The 16,485-nt window shown below is 38.5% G+C and overlaps 1 protein-coding gene across 2 annotated transcripts in view; it reads left to right on the top strand.

The window, feature by feature from the left end:
- The window catches only part of MSRB3 (methionine sulfoxide reductase B3), a 151,374-nt gene that overhangs the window by 125,893 nt on the left and 8,996 nt on the right, over positions 1 to 16,485 (top strand). For both annotated transcript variants that reach the window (XM_019732461.2, XM_074325457.1), the window contains exon 5: positions 14,148 to 14,245. In XM_019732461.2, coding sequence (XP_019588020.2) covers positions 14,148 to 14,245 — 98 coding nt within the window. The remainder of the gene's footprint in view (positions 1 to 14,147; positions 14,246 to 16,485) is intronic.

Raw genomic sequence — 16,485 nt, 5'->3', positions numbered from 1 at the left:
AAAAGCCTGTTATTTGTCTTTTGAGAACTTAGACTTCTTTTATTGGAAACTTTTTTCCTTCCTTGTTTAGCTTACTCATTTATGAAAGGAAGTTCTAATGCTTTTTTTTTGGTCCCAAAACAGTGGTAGGTGGTTTCTCCTTGAGTCTCCTCCCTGTTTACCTGGGCTTTGTCTGTAGTGTGCATTCCCGCATGAGCGGGAGGAGTGTAGATTATTCACCTGGCGGCAGTTTAGGAGCAACACTGGGTCCTAACTGTCTGACTGAAGCCTGTTTTTGGACTTCTGCATCCATTTTATTTTATTTTTATTTTCATCTTTTTAGAAAATGCTGCATTTGGCACTTACTGACTCCGGGGACACCTTCTAGTTTTAAACTGTTCTCCCACCTCAGAGTGGAGCCTTTGCGTGCTTTGATATAAATGCCCCTGGGTGATAAGTTTAATGTGGTCCATTGGTTTTATATTTGGGCAGAATGATTTTCTCTGATTCGTTCACATTCCGTTCCACCCTGCCTTTGTCGGTGAGAAAAACTCACCCCTCCAGATTGGTCTCCAAGTCCCCCTTACCTTCACCAGAAATTTGTAATGTCCAATTTCTTTTACCCATCACGTACAGAATGAGACCCTGGCTGTACACTTCCGTCCCCTCACGTCACAGCTTACAGGCTTGGGCACTGTCACTGGGGTATTTGGGGTCTTTCTGAATTTTATCACCGTTGGGGTATTTCTAAATTTCACCACCCTTTCTGCTGCTTTACTGATAGCAATTCAAAAGTTGTTGTACGATGTTAATAGTTTTCAGGACTGAAAAAAATATTCTTTGCTTTTTCAAAAACTTATTTTATTTCATTAGATTTCTGCCAAGGGAACTGTTAAGTCCCCGTCTATGCTACTTCCTTTCCCAGAGTCTGCTTTTTTGGCTTTTGCTTTTGTTTCTCTCCAGAATATCTCTGACCCATACACCGCAGCCCGACAACAGATGTCCACTTCGTTTGTATTGCCTTGGTGCCTAGCTAGATGTGACATCTCAGACTTTCTGGGTTACCTTATCTGTGTCATATTATGCAGCTACTAGAACATTTACGTTGATATGTATGTGGAGTCTTATGATTTTGTAAGGCTATGCGAATAGAAGTAAAAATGCTGTAGCACCCTTCTCAGGCTGTTAGCATAGATTTCCTGCAGGGTGAGGAAAAGGGCCAAGAAACTAGGGGAAAGAACTTCGCATTTAAAGTATGTATGATATATTCACATGGATGCATTTACATATGGTTAATAAATGTGTGTAGTACAGTTTTAAAAAGCAACAGGAGCTAAGCAACAAGGTGTTAAAAGAGTAATAACATTAAGATACCTCTGAAGTCAGAAACCCAGGGCCATACCTAGAACTGAGCAAAACTTGAGATTAATTGAGAGGTCAGAATTATTTGTGTGAGACAGACCTTACAAATAATAATGCACAAAAATAAAAACCGTTAAAGATCAAAGAGCTATTATACTGGCTCTTGGTTTACACCTTAAGTGAAAGTAGATGATTTAAAAAAATCTTTTATATAGCATCATACCTTGACAAAATTTCCCCTAAGGGAGTTTTCTAATATGGGAAATGTAATTAAAAATTAATTTTACCTGGCCTTTAAGACCATAATTTTGACTGTTATTTAATACTATAATACATGGTTGAAACTTTAAAAAAAAATTTATTTTACACTAGAAGGAGGCTAAATACCCAAATAAAAGGCGACTCTATATTGTGGCAATAGTGCTAGAGTGCTTTATGTTTATGGATGCTGATCATGCCTTCCAAAGTTTTATGCTACTCACATCAGAAAAAATGAAAGATATTGCATAGGTGCCCCATGACATGCTACCAAGAGATAGTAATCCATGGAATGTTATATACTGTGGCCTTGTGACATAAGAAACAATACATACTTGAGAGGTGACCTTTATCAAAATGTCTGAAATACATACATTGATTCATTGTGATATCATTTTCACAATTTGTGTTAATATTTGCTTCAGTCCCACTTTGGTTCAACAAATATTTATTTAGCGCCTACTCGACACGAAGGAGCCACGTCTTGTACCTGCACTATGCATCATTTACAACAGGGTGAGTGGGGTAGGACTCAAATATTACTGCACCACTGACAGAATGATATGTCAGCCTGTGGGCCACGGAATATACTATGGATCTGTTCAGACCTTTATGGAATTTTCCTCTTCTTGTTTTGTCATGGTAGTTCAATGCCAAATTAAAATATGTGTGCAGTACCCTACCATGTTAGCCAAATTCATCCATCTGAAGTTCATCTTTCTTCATGTCATGACATCTAATTTTTAATGCATTAAGCTTGTCAGTGGTCAGAATTCAAGCCATTGAAACTTTCGACTTGCAAAAGCCTCTTGTACCCTTGGGTCTTGTTTGATACAGGACTTTGGCTCCGTGGACTAGTTTAGTTTCAGCTCTCTCAGGTGTTCAAAGAACTGTTGAAATGAGGGATGGTAAGTGGGTTACCTTCACGGGGACCCCTAGCATATCAGTGGGAGTTTGGGGTGGAGAGAAGACTGCCAACTAGGCACCAAAATCTTTCATAAATATTAGGAAGTGACTTAGAGAGTCTATAACTAATTTTATAACAAAGGCTTTAGTGACTGTGTATTTTAAAAGCAAAGCAAGGATTATTTTTAAATCCTAGACTTCTAGAGTAACAAGAGTGCATATAGAAAATGCATTCAACCAAAATTTATTAAACACCAGACACTCTTCTAGGAGCTAAACAGGAATTAAACAGTTATGAAACAGAATGAAAGCACCACATGGAGCTTTCATTCTAGTTGGGGGAATACAGGCAAGAAGCAAACAAACAAAAAACATTATAAACAGTAAGTTATAGTATATTAGAATATGATTAAATATGTGAAAAAGAAGAACAGAGTAATGGGGATTGGGTGTTAGCAAAAGACTTCCCTAAAGGGTTTTAAAAAGAGTGAATAGTTATGTGTTGGTTTTATGTAGTTTGCTTCATGACTTTTTGATGTATTAAAACATTGAATATATTAGGAAATGTACATTGTTTGATAAATTGCTTCATCTTTGCCGTGTGTGCTACAAAGGCAAAAAAACATCCTTTGTTGTGTGAACAACTCTAAGCAATTATTTTCTTCTAAAATATTTGTGTTTGATAGCTTTTCTGAGCAATCTGCTATGTTTCAAGATATATTTTCAAGATGGGTTGTCAGACATTTAAATCGTAGTAGGTATAACTAAGTTTTGATGCCTCATAAAAAGTTGATGTAGACTAGTAAAGGACCATAGATTTATGAAAACAAGGAAATATTTTGTATGAGATTGTAGTCCTTAAAAATATACAACACAATAAAGATCGAAAGCCTATTCAGAAGTTTGGAGAGATTTCAGTTCAAGAAAAATATCAGGAGAAAATTTAGATAAATAAAAGAATTTCAGGGGCCCCTCTTAGAAGAAGTAATCATATATTTTTATCAGGCACATACATTTAGGAGAGGAATTATTTTGAAAATTTTGATAAGTACCCAACAAAAGAATGTAAGTAATAGTTTGAGAGTCCCGCATGATGCTGTGTGATGAATAGACCTAATTCAGGTCTGCAGCTGAATGGGACACTATTTCCCTTTTAGTCTGAATTGCATGTCGCTGAGAATAGAACCTGTATTTCTTCGGATTTCCCCACCCTAAATCCCTCCTGGTATTCTTAAGGTCAGTTAAGCACAGTAAATAATCTTCACTCAGCAAGCAACCCAAATCACCATCTTCCTGTCCGATGTAGCTAATAAATTCTAAGCACAAACTCTAAACTCTTTGTGAAGCTTCCCTAATGGATACCTCACTGGACTGAAGAGCTTTTGGAAGCAAAATAAAATAATCATCTAAAGTTGAATGTTTTTGGATCAAGGTGACTAGGTCAACACTAAATTTAAGACCAGTTTGAGAGACATTTTTTAATGGCACTTAGAAATGATGGCTAAAGGTCAGGCCGTTACATGTGATGTTGCTCAGATCCTTTGATGCTAACAGTCTACAACTGACTTATGTGTAAGATATAGTTTTTAAAACATTAACTGTGATTTAAAGTAGCAAGAGACAGTGATCAGGCCAGGGAAAATAAAGCCCCGCTCCCCAGTTTTTCAGTTGAAATGGTTTGAGTTCAGTGATTTTATTGAACCTGAAAAAAAATTATTAACAGCAGCCTCCAAAAAGGGAAATAGGGAAGCTTGCCCCTGTCAATTCCTGCTTAGGAGTTTCTGAGACATTCTGAGATCGTGAGGAAACTGTGGATGAAATCCATACCAATTAGAGATCTTGTGTGTTTGGAACCATTTAAAAATGTTGTGCAGGCCTCAGAGGAATCAGCAAAGCCCGCTGCAGTATAGCTACGTTATTAATCTCCAAAGAGAATAGACACCAGATGTTCACACCGCCCAAAGGACACCTCGGTGCTCTTGATAGTCTGCTGTCAGTCTCCTTCAATAGATTCAAGTGCCTGCAATGATTGTGGGTGATAAGGTGATGTGCTTTCCACACAGGAAATCATTAATAATCAGTTTGAAGAAATGCACTAGTTTTGATAGGCAGGAAAATAACCATATTTAAAATTTGATATTTGTAAAACAAATCGCCTAAAGCACGCGAGTAGAGATTCTTTGCCTATTGTTTTAATTTTTAATTTCTTCAGTTGGCCCAGTGATAGCATATCCAAACTGAGTGATAATCTTTTAAATAAGTCCAAGTTTGTTGTTAAATAATGAAATATATTATGATATTTTTGTTGTTCATTCATTCATCCAACAGATATTTTCATGAGCTAGGGCTTGAGGGTATCGTAGTAAACAAAGCAATCATGGTCTCATGGAGCTTAGTGACAGAAGACATTAATCCAAAATTGTCCATATAAATAAGTAATTGCAAACTGTGATACATGCTTTGGAGAGAAAGTTCTATGTGCTGTGAACATGCTCGGTGGGAACCTGACCTTGCGTTAAAGGTCTGGATTTATTTATTCAACCATATTTATTGAGTACCTGCTTTGTGCCAAAAAGCAAAACAGATTACCATGGTCACTTAAAACGTTGCACTCATGACTCAGTTCGGTAGACCAAAAGATATTACAAATAATAACAACAAACAACTTATAAATAAAGATAAAAAAGATTCCAGGGATGGATTTTTATTTTAGTTGTCCAGTCTTTCTTCAAATATAGCTTCTGTTCAATATCCGGAGCAGCATTTGAGTAATGCTTAAGATTTTTTAACATGTCTAAATATTTGCATATCACTCATTTTATTGCAGAAGTTCCATTAGAAAAGTAATATTGTAACATTTTAAACGCTTCAGAGAACAGGCAAGGTGGGTCAGTGTGAGGGACCCCCAGAATCCAAATATTTTATCACAAACATTATATCCACCTACCTAGTTTCCCTTCCTTCCCTGCCAGGCTTTGTAAAGAGTAGACTTTTGTTCACTCACTCCATTTCACATATGCCTTTCAACCCAACAGAGTTCAACTTCTGTTATCATGGCATTGGAAATGGCTCTTTCTAAAGACCCTGAGACCTCCTTACTGTTACAGGCGGCAGTCTCCTCTCAGATATTGTTTGACTTGTCTTTTCTGTAGATCACGTCTGCCCTCCAACCTTAAACGCTTTTCTCTCTGTTATCTGACTCTGTCCTGCTTCCCCTTTCCTCCTCCTATTTCTCGAAATGCTCTCTTTCATTTTCCTTCACTGACTCATATTCCTCAGTTTACCTTTTAAACGCCCGTCTGGCTCTGCACTCTGGCTATATTTACCTCCTATGTCTCCCTATCCGTAACCTTACTGTCTCTGTACTCTGATGACTTTCACATCTGTACCTTTAGCCAGAGTCGCAGGTTTGAGCCCTGTTTCCCTCTGCTCCTAGACAGTTCTACACTAACCTGATTTCATTATTTTTGCTGGAAGCAAATGTATGACTAGCACCATCCAGCCAGCCATACAAACTGGAAACCCAGTAATCAGTTGGTTCTGTCCTTCTCCTTCACTCCCTCACAGGTACCTCAGTCACCAGAAGCAGTGAATTCTGCTCTCTGTGTCTATAATCTCTCCCCAGCTTTCCAGTCCCGTTGCCAATGTCTTCATTTAGAGCTCCATCAATTCTGTTCTCATAGACGGTCTTCCATCTGACATACTGTTCTCATCCTTCCTCTCACCCTCACCCTCCTGCCTGCTTCCAGAGCCACCTTCTAACACAACTCTGATCATGTTAGTCTGTTTGGAAGCCTTCAGCTGGCCCCCAATCACCATGCCATTCAAAACGTCCCTGGCAGCAGTGCCACTGCCACTTAGAACCACTGGGTTACTTGACAACAAGAGGAAAAAGCAAGGTAAATAGTAACCAAAATCAAATTGATGCTTGACTAGTACATTGCACTTAAATTAGCGTTTCTTATCTTCATGAATTTTTTAAGTCTATGTAGATCTATGCTAATTCATATATATATTTAAACTCCCTGCTTTTCAAGGTAAGTGTTTTAAGTATCATTTTTATTTGAGGTACCAGTTAATAAGGCTGAATGAAGCATGGGGGATGGTTTGCCCAAACCAGTGATTTTCTTTGTGTCATAATTTCTGTTACACTCTTTTCTTGACTAGAATAGTTTACCTCTTGAGACTATTGCTTGGTTGCAGTAATGAAATTGTGTCATCAGCATTTAGGGGGATACTTGTCCTTATATTTGCAATGGCAGGAGGGCAGAAATACAGTAAATCCTCAAACTGTATCTGACAATCAAATATAAAGTTGAGAAGTCGTCCAAGAAATTTCTTTCCACCGGGCCAATCAGGGAGGAGACTATGCTGACCTGCCTTGATTCTAACTCAGAGGTCATGGCAGATGTTACAGTGTAAGTGTTAATCGCACACACTTAGTCCATAATCAGTTTTTACTCAGAGACAAATCTGAGCCAGTTAAACCTGCATACGCTAATTTTGGTATTTTTATCAATAAGGTAAAAAATAATATAATTGTGGTTAGTAGAAAAATTATGATGATGCCCGAAACTGTTGCTTCCTCCCATAAAATATTAGATCGAGAGAGTAAAATCTGCAGTTTATTAAAAAGAAATCTCGGTAGGCTGAGCATACCGTTTGTTCCCTTTCTCCCAAGAGACCCCTTTAAAGTGAGAGCAAGAAAAAGAAGGAGGAGAAGGAGGAAAAGAAGGAGGAAGAGAACTGGCCCAATTCATCACAAACCAACTGGCCCCATTCAATTCATCGCCCCCGAAAGAGGGGCGGAGAAGAAGAAGAAACACATTGCAAAAAGAATCGGAGTGGGGGCAGGGGCCTTGAGCAGACAAATTCTAACCAATTTTTCTAAGAAAAAAAATGGGTGGAAATGCATTAATTATGCACTGATTAAACAAAGCTGTAGCCCGAAATCTGTATAAGAATGATTGCAGAGATGCCCAGCAGAATTATAAAGAGGCTCAGAGTACAGAATTGTCAAGAGGAAAATGGGGGACTGACAACAGGGTGTTCCACTGAAGGTCTAAAGCACAGCTAGACCAGTTTTACATCTTCCTCACTTTCCTATTTAGAATGACAGGTCATCAATTACAGGAAAAAAAATAATAACTGGAAGACTGCTTGCTCTCTTAAGATATTAAACAGCCTGTCTGGGAGAACTGGGGCAGCTATTGAGGTGTGGTACTCCAGGGTAAACCATTCTCCATCAGGTGTTCACTGGATGCTATTTCCTTCTCCAATGGTCCAATCCTAGGACAAACCCTTGTCCATCAGCGAATGATGACAGTGTTCCCAGAGCTCCCAGTCAGCTTCTCTGTTCAGAGCTAAAACACAGGAAGGAAACAAGCCTGTGCGGTACCTGACAGCAGAGGAAGCCTACATCAGCTGCGCAGGAGAACTGGCCCAGACCTCCATCCTTAAATAGAGATGGCTGATCAAGGATCACCAGAGACGTACAAAGAAAACTGACAGCATGAAAGACACAAACCAAGACAAAGAGAAGAGTTGCCCCAGAGGAAGCAGAAATATTTTAGAGAATAATAGAAAAACTGAAATAAAACTACCCTCTAATTCATATTCTCAGAGATATTTGAAATATTTCAATTATAAAATAAGATGATGCTGTGTAAACAGCAAACAACCAGAGACCACAAATAGTATGAAAAAATAAGTTGCCTGAAGATACTTACGATGCAATGACATTTAAAATTTTAAATGTCTGCAGCATAATATGTTGTTTTAGGTATAGGCATATGTAGAAAGTGAATGAAACAAGTGTGGGAATGGTACATAAACAATTATGTTTGGGGTAACAGGAGGTGTAAGAATAGGGGAGAAGGTTGGAGGGAGATCTGGCTTTAATTATAACATTTTATTAGAAAAACAAAAATCTGAAGCAACTATAGAAAAAATGTTATTATCTGTTAAATCTTGGTAGTTAATATCTGTCAAATCATGGATGCCTATTATATTCTATATATTTTAGCATATGTTTGAAATATTTGTAATTAAAAAATCAAAAATTAAAATGTTGAATTACAGAAAAATTTTGTACAGTTATATAATAAAGTCATGGTGCAAACAAAATATAGAAGAAAACATGACATGCCTTTTAACATGTGATGCACTGTAAAAAAAAAAAGGAAAATCTGTTTGACTTTAGGCAGCCTGGGATTATGCTGAGTGGACGGCTGGAAATGGAAATATAATCCCAGCATTCTTTACCTCTGTAAATAGCGATAATGATACAAATGTTGTTTACTAGGTTCCAACTCTTAGAATCAATCTGTAGAAAACCATAGAAGTCTTAATTATGCTCGGGCATTGGAATGAGGAGGAAAGAATTGGTGGGGAGAGGGGCTCTAGGCAATCTTACCGAGCCGGGAGTCACGCGATACTAAGCGATACGAGAGTCATGCATTCTTTCGGTCATTCATCAGATAGCTTTTTGTAACACCGCTTATGTGGCAGGCACTGTTTTAAGTGATTGGCAATACAGTGGTGAACAAAACAAACTCCTTGCTCTTACTGAACTTAGTTCAAGGACAGACGTTAGCAAACAAGGTTTTAAAAGAATTAAAAATGATGTAACCATCAAAAGTTGGAAGGGGAAAGGGGATGGGAGATTAGTGTAAGTCTGAATACTAGCCCTTCATCGTTCACAAGAGAGAAGCAATCATTAGTATTGAAAACAGCACTGTCCAGTGGTGGAAATGTTCTGTCTCTGTGGAAATGGTGGTGGAAATATATACACAGATAAACTACAGAGCTGTGTTGCCCACTATAGTAGCTATTAACTCCATGTAACCGTTGAGAATTTGAAATGTGGTGAGTTTGTGACCAAGGAATTGAAAATTTAATTTTATTTAAATTTAAATTGTGACATGGCTGGTAGCTACTGAATTGGATAGCACAGATTTAAAATGAAGGAATCAAGAGATAACAGCATAAGCATACTTTTTTTTAGAATTAAACAAAAATCCTTGTTAACATGGCTGTCTGCAAGGACGGGGAGAATGGAAAAGGAATAATTTACTGTAATAATTTTTGCAGTATTTGATTTTCTACCACATGCGTGTCGTTGGTTGATCACTATATACACTTGGGTGTTTGAGGGGGAATAGAGAATCATCCTTTTAAAGATGAGATAAAAGTTGTACTTGAAGTATCAGTTGAAGTGAATAATTGGTCAAGGATCAGAGTTCTTAGCTTCAAATAATTCTTTTTAGTAGGGTGTCTTCCTAGTGGGTTTTATTGTTTGGCTTGAGGTGGCTAATAAGGTGAATTGTAGTCAGTGAGATGAATAGATTCTAGCTTCAGAGAAACAAAAAGCTACATATTTTTTTTAAATTTATTTTATTAAATTTATTGGGGTGAAAATTGTTGGTAAAATTACATAGATTTCAGGTGTACAATTCTGTATTACATCATCTATAAATCTCATTGTGTGTTCACCACCCAGAGTCAGTTCTCCTTCCATCACCATATATTTGAAACATATTTTGAAATATGGTCCTGGAATGATAGAGCTGTGAGAATTGGTACACACACAAAAGTAGAGATCTGCAAATCTCCAGCTCGCCTCACCGAAACCATGCTGAAATGTATATCGTCGTTATTAAACCATCTCCCAAACCCAACTGGGATTTACTGTGCTCAAATGTATTTTGCATTTGAAGATAGCAAAATATTTGTAATCCCATTTCAGCTGAATGAATTCTTGGTCATGGGTAGTTTCTGCTATGTTCTACTGATGGGTCACGCAGCCAACTTGGAGAGGTTTCTAGTTTTTATCTGAAGGTTTGGGAGCATATAGGGGAAGTGAAGCTGTACAGAAATCCTTGTTAAATGAAGAGTAGGGGAACGAAGGCCACATGTTCTAGACATGGTTCAGATGGAATTGTCTACAACTTGTTTATAATCTGTTGCTAGTTTTAACAACTGCCATTAGGCCAAGGAAATAGGAAAAGGTTGGGATAGAGAGCTGAGAAAGTTTTTCTCAGGAGGCATTTGGAGTGAAACATTTAAGAATTGTCCACAGAACACTACTTGTGGAGAGTTATGTCACTATTCAATTATGGGTTCAAGTAGAACCAGAACAGCTTTATTAAGCTATGTGAGTGAGAGGGAATAATTCTTTTTACTGCGATCTCAAATATTTATTCTGGTGTAGGGGGTAGCAAGCACCGAAAATCTACTAGTTACAAACTCGACCACTTTCTCTTATATTTGAGATGTAAGGGAACATATTTTGGATTTGCTTCACATACCAGCAGTATTAAATTATGTCTGCAGATTGATTTTGCCTGATGGTTGGATCAAACTGAAGCAGGAGTGCCATGTTCCAGCTTTAGTTGTACCTGTGTTTATTTTCTCCCTGAGAGAAGATTTTGAGGGGAAAAGCGATTTCTTGAATATAAGATATTCTTGATAATAATAGACTAATATCTAAAAAGTACAGTGTATATTCTTGGAATTGGAAACAAAATGGTAATACACCTAAATCCAACCACATCAAATAGAAACAAAGGGAGCTATTGGGGGTGGGGTGAGCCAACTCTGTTTATACAGGTTTTTAATCGACTTTTCTTTTAAAAAGTGCATGGAATGCATCCAAAACAAATAATGTTTTGTTAGATGAGAAGACCAAAAGGGAAATCCTAAAGAAAGGAGGATGGATGATCTTTCTTTAATGTCAAAACTGACATAAACACCACCACCCCCCCTTTGCTCAAGATAATTTTCTCAACAAGACCCAGATTGCTTCAGCCTTTGCCTATCACCCTTTGAAGCACTTTCCTTATTATTAGTAGTGGGGGCAGGGTCTCCTTTGAGGATTTTTACAGCAGTGAAGAGTTCCTCCTTTAAATACTTTCACATGATGAGGGAATTCCGCTTTCAAAGTGCTGTCATCACTGTGGCTTCTCTGCCATAAGACAATTTATTCTTGGGTGAAGGTCCTTCTTCGTTTGATTGTCAATAAGGACTTACCTTTCTGATAGATCTTTCTATAACTTTGCTTTTTTGAGAGACCTAGCAAAAGAACTCAGCCTTCTCCTGTGTTAGCCTTATTGAAGTTGGCCATGATTCTCTTTTGAAATGTGTCCCATCACACGGTTTCTTCCACATGGTTTTCCTAGTTAGCCTCCATTAATTAAGATTTGCGTGACAGATCTAATATTCCATCTTGAAAACCACATTTCTTCTACAGTTGCAAAGTGACACTGAATTTGGGGAGTTTTGAAATGTCTTTTTTTTTTTTTTTTTAAGAGTCTCTTCCAGTGTTTAAATGCACCACGGTAAACAACAAATAAACTATTGGAAGTGTCAACAGTTTTCCCAGAAACATTGAAATCTTTTGAGAACTTCTGCTCCATGTAACTCCACATCACCCTGCTCTGTTCTTGAATATAGTCTTCTGGAAAATTCTATAAATATTTAAGTCATGGAGACAAAACGTAGAGCTGTATGGTTTAATAGCTCATTGGAAAGCCGTCCCTTTTCCTCCCCAAAATCTTTAGTTGGCAATGATTCACAATTATTAGGAAAGAATTAGTATGAAGAAAACCCAAATAGAATTGGCAGTTTTCTCAATTTTACTGCCCAAGGGTGAGCTTCTAAGTTGTTTGATAAATGAATAAAAATTATCTAAATCCCAAATTAGCTTATATTATTTACATCATTACTCTTGGACTTTCGCTTTGAACAGTTTGGTCATTAGGTGGGAGAATCAGTATGGGTTAAGATACATTTATTATCTGCTTCTACCCCGAGGTCCCTAAATGTAACAGTGTAACTACCAACTAATCCAGACATTGCAGTAAACATATTTCTTAAAGCCTGCAACCTCCTTCCTGCTAGAGTGTTCAAATGAACAACCTCTCAGTCTTTTGTTGAGGGAGAAAGTGGAAGATAAGAAGAGAACCCTAGACTAAAGTCAGAGTTTCCCGATTCTGGTTTTGGCTCTGGCACTTACTGTCTGTGTAACATTGGCAAGTAACTTATCCTGCTCCCTACCATCCACTCTCGCCACTTACAAACCCCCATTATATTAGTTGCCACAAACTGCAATCAAATGAGTTCTGACATGGGAGGTTAAAAAAAATACAGAATGTTCTCTTTCTTTTCATAGATAAATTATTTATCAATGTCCTCAAACATCATGAAACCTCTCTTTACTAGCAATTGGCACTTCTGTCATGGAACAAAGAACACCTACATGTGTCAATTAATCATTAATAAACGAAATAACTATAGCCTAGAATATTTTCAGATTCTCTTTAGAATGTAGACAATAGGGAAAAGCGAAGTTTCCTAAAGAATATTGGTGAGTATTAGCATAATTAATTTTTGTGGAATTTTATAACTAGAAGGTTAAGGTTTTTTTGGCGATTTGCAGCAATCTTGAACTCAAACCAAGGAATTGGAAAGTGTTCAGATTCTGGGGAATCAAATCTAGCACTGACAGTGAAAGCTACATTGTTGTGCAGTGGGGGACGGAGAGCTTCAGGGAGTTTCTTATAAAAATTTGGCCTGAGCTAATTTGTTTTGTTTGAAACTGGAAATCATATTGTTGCAGTTTGCATTCTGTTTTCTTTCAGTGGGTGTATAAACACAAAGCACCACGTTTTTAAAGGGTTTCCTCCTTTCTGCAGGAATAAATTTGGCTTCTGAAAAAGAAAAAAAAATCGCAGCAGCAATTCAGCGACATAGCACCTCTTTCATCATTTTGGGGATGCAGGCTTCAGCTCAGTAACTGCAGACATATTTTCTGGAAACATAGAAAAACATGCCCATAAGTACTGAATATAAAACCTGACTGTACACTCATGAACATTTGTACAATCTTATGGTCCATTTACCACTGAGTTTCTTAAAGCTGTGTGCATATTTTAAAAATCATTAGAATACGTGAAAATCGGAACAAGATGCTATTGGAGAGAAGGTGCTACCCAGAGATGCCTGAAGAGTACCCTGTGCTATGACTTTCTCCTGTGAAGTGAACAAGCCTTTTGCCCATAAAATAGATAGAAGCAATGCTTTCCAGATTCTCCTGTCCCAAGAAATTAGATTAAGATGGAAACAACAGAATATTCATTTTTCAGTATTTCGACCATGCAAACTAAGTACTGAACAAGCATTCTTCCTCAATAGGAGTGGAGCAGTTGAAAAGCTAACAGCCAGACCAATTGGCTTGTATTTTGGAAAACATCACACTGTAAGACTCAGAGTCCTTCAGGGCTGTGCCCAGTGACTCTGAAGATAAGAGAGATAAAAGAGTGGTAAGAGAGAGCTTTATAAATGCAGGGATGCTCTAGAAAACTACAGGTCAGTCTAAGATTGTCTCATGGAACAGAAAATCCCGATGCAACTGTCATCTGAATGTGAGGAAAAAGTGATTCTTCAAAAATAGTTGTGCACTCTTGCAAAATACATTACCCTTCAGCTTTTGACATTTTTTTTTCCAGGTTGAAAAAGTTAAGCAGGGTTCATATCCTAAGGACTTGCATTCTTTGCGTAGTGTTCCTTTAACATTGCATTCTAACCCGAGGCTGTTCTCTCTCTCCCCTGTCTGTCTTGGGCTTGTGCCTGCCCTGCCCCAGGTTGGCCATCATTCCATGATGTGATCAGCGCTGACGCAATCACATTCACAGACGACTTCTCCTACGGGATGCACCGAGTGGAAACAAGCTGCTCCCAGGTGAGTGAGCCCCACCTGAAAACCCAGTATGCTGCGCCGTCTGCATTACAGACACTCCCAAGGCTGTGCTAAATGTAGCCACTAAGGCCAAGTGACTGGCTGATCACACAAGGAACAGACAACCACAGTGAAATCTCTGTCAAGTCCTAATGATAGCTCAGTCTTCAGGTGTTGAGCAGGGCCAATTCAGTGTCCGTTGTTGGCTCCCACACAGCTTGACAAAACCATTGGTAAGAAAAATCATCTTCAGTTGACTCAATTGAAGATTTCATTATGGGGCCTTCCAGAATCTGATGTTTAGATAATCCTCTCCCTGTGGTTCTGTGTACTCATTGTCCGGTCAAAGTACCTCTAACGGGAATGAATCCAAAGACAGTCAACCAAGACCCCAGAAACAGCTTTCTTTGGGTGGGAGTGAGGAGGGCGGGCGGAGAAGGGCAGTAAGAAGAGGACGTTCAGTGGCAGGCTGTCTGAGTGCGGAGTGAGAATACGGCATAAGGCAATTCCTTCTCCACTTCTCCTCGTATATAGATGTAGCCCCATGGCCAAGGATGTTCTAATTAGTTCCTTTTACTCTGCCTTCACCAAATTAGTGCTGGCTCTAAGGGAGGAAATGAGCGTGTGTTGAGGAGGAGGCAGACATACTTAATCTGTCATCCTGATCAAGAGAGTTGAATATGTGGGTATTTTGTGCTTAACCTAGAGCCAGAGCCGGAACCTTCTTGCACCCAGAATAAGAGCAACTGTACTTTCTATTCTATAGTAGATAGTCCTGTTCTGATCTGCCTTAAATAAGTGAAATGTAAAGTCTGAGTATTATGGTACTGAAATTCACTGGTACCACAGAGTATTTTTTCGGGGACGTTTGTTGCACAAATCAGAGGTAAAGGGGACACAATCAGGCAGCTGTAAAGCAAAGTGATTGCCACGTGGGCCTCCCTCAGCATTCTTCTGCCTGCCCTTTAACCCCCTCTATCAGGCACAGGAGTTTTAGGGAGTAGGTGGCATATTTACTACCACGTAGGGAGGGAGATTGGTTTGACCCTAACCATCTGATGAATTGGTTTTCTTTCTTTCTTTTTTTTAAAAAATAAGGCTGGCAAGTTTACTGTCTTGCAAGTATGAGAACTACTCTCTCCCTTGAAAAGCAGACTTCATATTTTATCTAAGTCACATTTTCAATTCACTCTTGTTTCTCGGATATGTGAGTCTGAGCAAGACAGGGGAACTGCCTGAGGCTGGGTCTCACCCCTGAGGTTCTAATTTAATTGGCTGGGGTGAGGCCTGGACATCAGCATTTTAAAAGCTCCCCTGGCTAATGCGCACAATAACCTTCTTAGGTACATACTGTTATTCTCTCATTTCACAGTTGAGGAAACTGAGGCACAGGAGGACAATTAAACTTATGTAAATTTACATAGATTTAAGTGGCAGAACTGAGACTGAATTTGGGTCCAGAGCTCTTTACAATAAATGATAGATAGATAGATAGATAGACAGACAAAGAGTCACATTGAAATAAGAGGGGAAGATGCCCCAGCAGTTAGTTAAATTCAATTCAGTTTTGATTCCAATTGAATTTTATTGATATTTTTATAACTGCTGCAAAAACTAATTATGATTATCTACCCAGGAATCTAAAATATTTGACAAAATAGTAACTGGGTAGGAAGGTACATAGTAATTTATAACTTAGTTATATAGATAATACTTAGTAAGCCTCTTTTAAGGCTAATAGTCCTTCCTTCCTTTCCTTCCTTCCTTCCTTCCTTCCTTCCTTCCTTCCTTCCTTCCTTCCTTCCGCCATAAAGGCTGTTATATGACTGCTACTATCCTTTTTGTTTAGAACCCACTTTCAAATGTTGAGTCCCATGAAAACCAAACAAAAAAGGCACAGAAAAAGAGAGGCATAAGATAACTTTCTCTGAGGCCCCACTCTCTGATGGCTTTGTGACTAATTCTTCAAATTCACAGTTGAATAAACTCCTTCCTCTCCTGCGGGCCTCAGAGATAACATCAGTAGTCAAGAAAAGACTATGATGAAGGTGTCCTGCAGTGACCAGACACATGAAACCCGCAGACGGTGCCCAAATTAGATAACTTTCATAGAAGAGAAGCCAAGCCAGGCGTCCCTCTCAGCCCATAGTTAGAGGCCAAGGTGACAGCAGTGGGGTGAAGAACTAACACCGACCTGCTCCTCTTCAGCTTCTTTGCCACCAGCTTTACTTCTCGTATTTAGC

Source organism: Rhinolophus sinicus, linkage group LG02 (assembly GCF_036562045.2).
Source record: "Rhinolophus sinicus isolate RSC01 linkage group LG02, ASM3656204v1, whole genome shotgun sequence".
NCBI classification, from domain to species: domain Eukaryota; kingdom Metazoa; phylum Chordata; class Mammalia; order Chiroptera; family Rhinolophidae; genus Rhinolophus; species Rhinolophus sinicus.
This window is presented reverse-complemented; position numbering and strand designations above follow the sequence as displayed.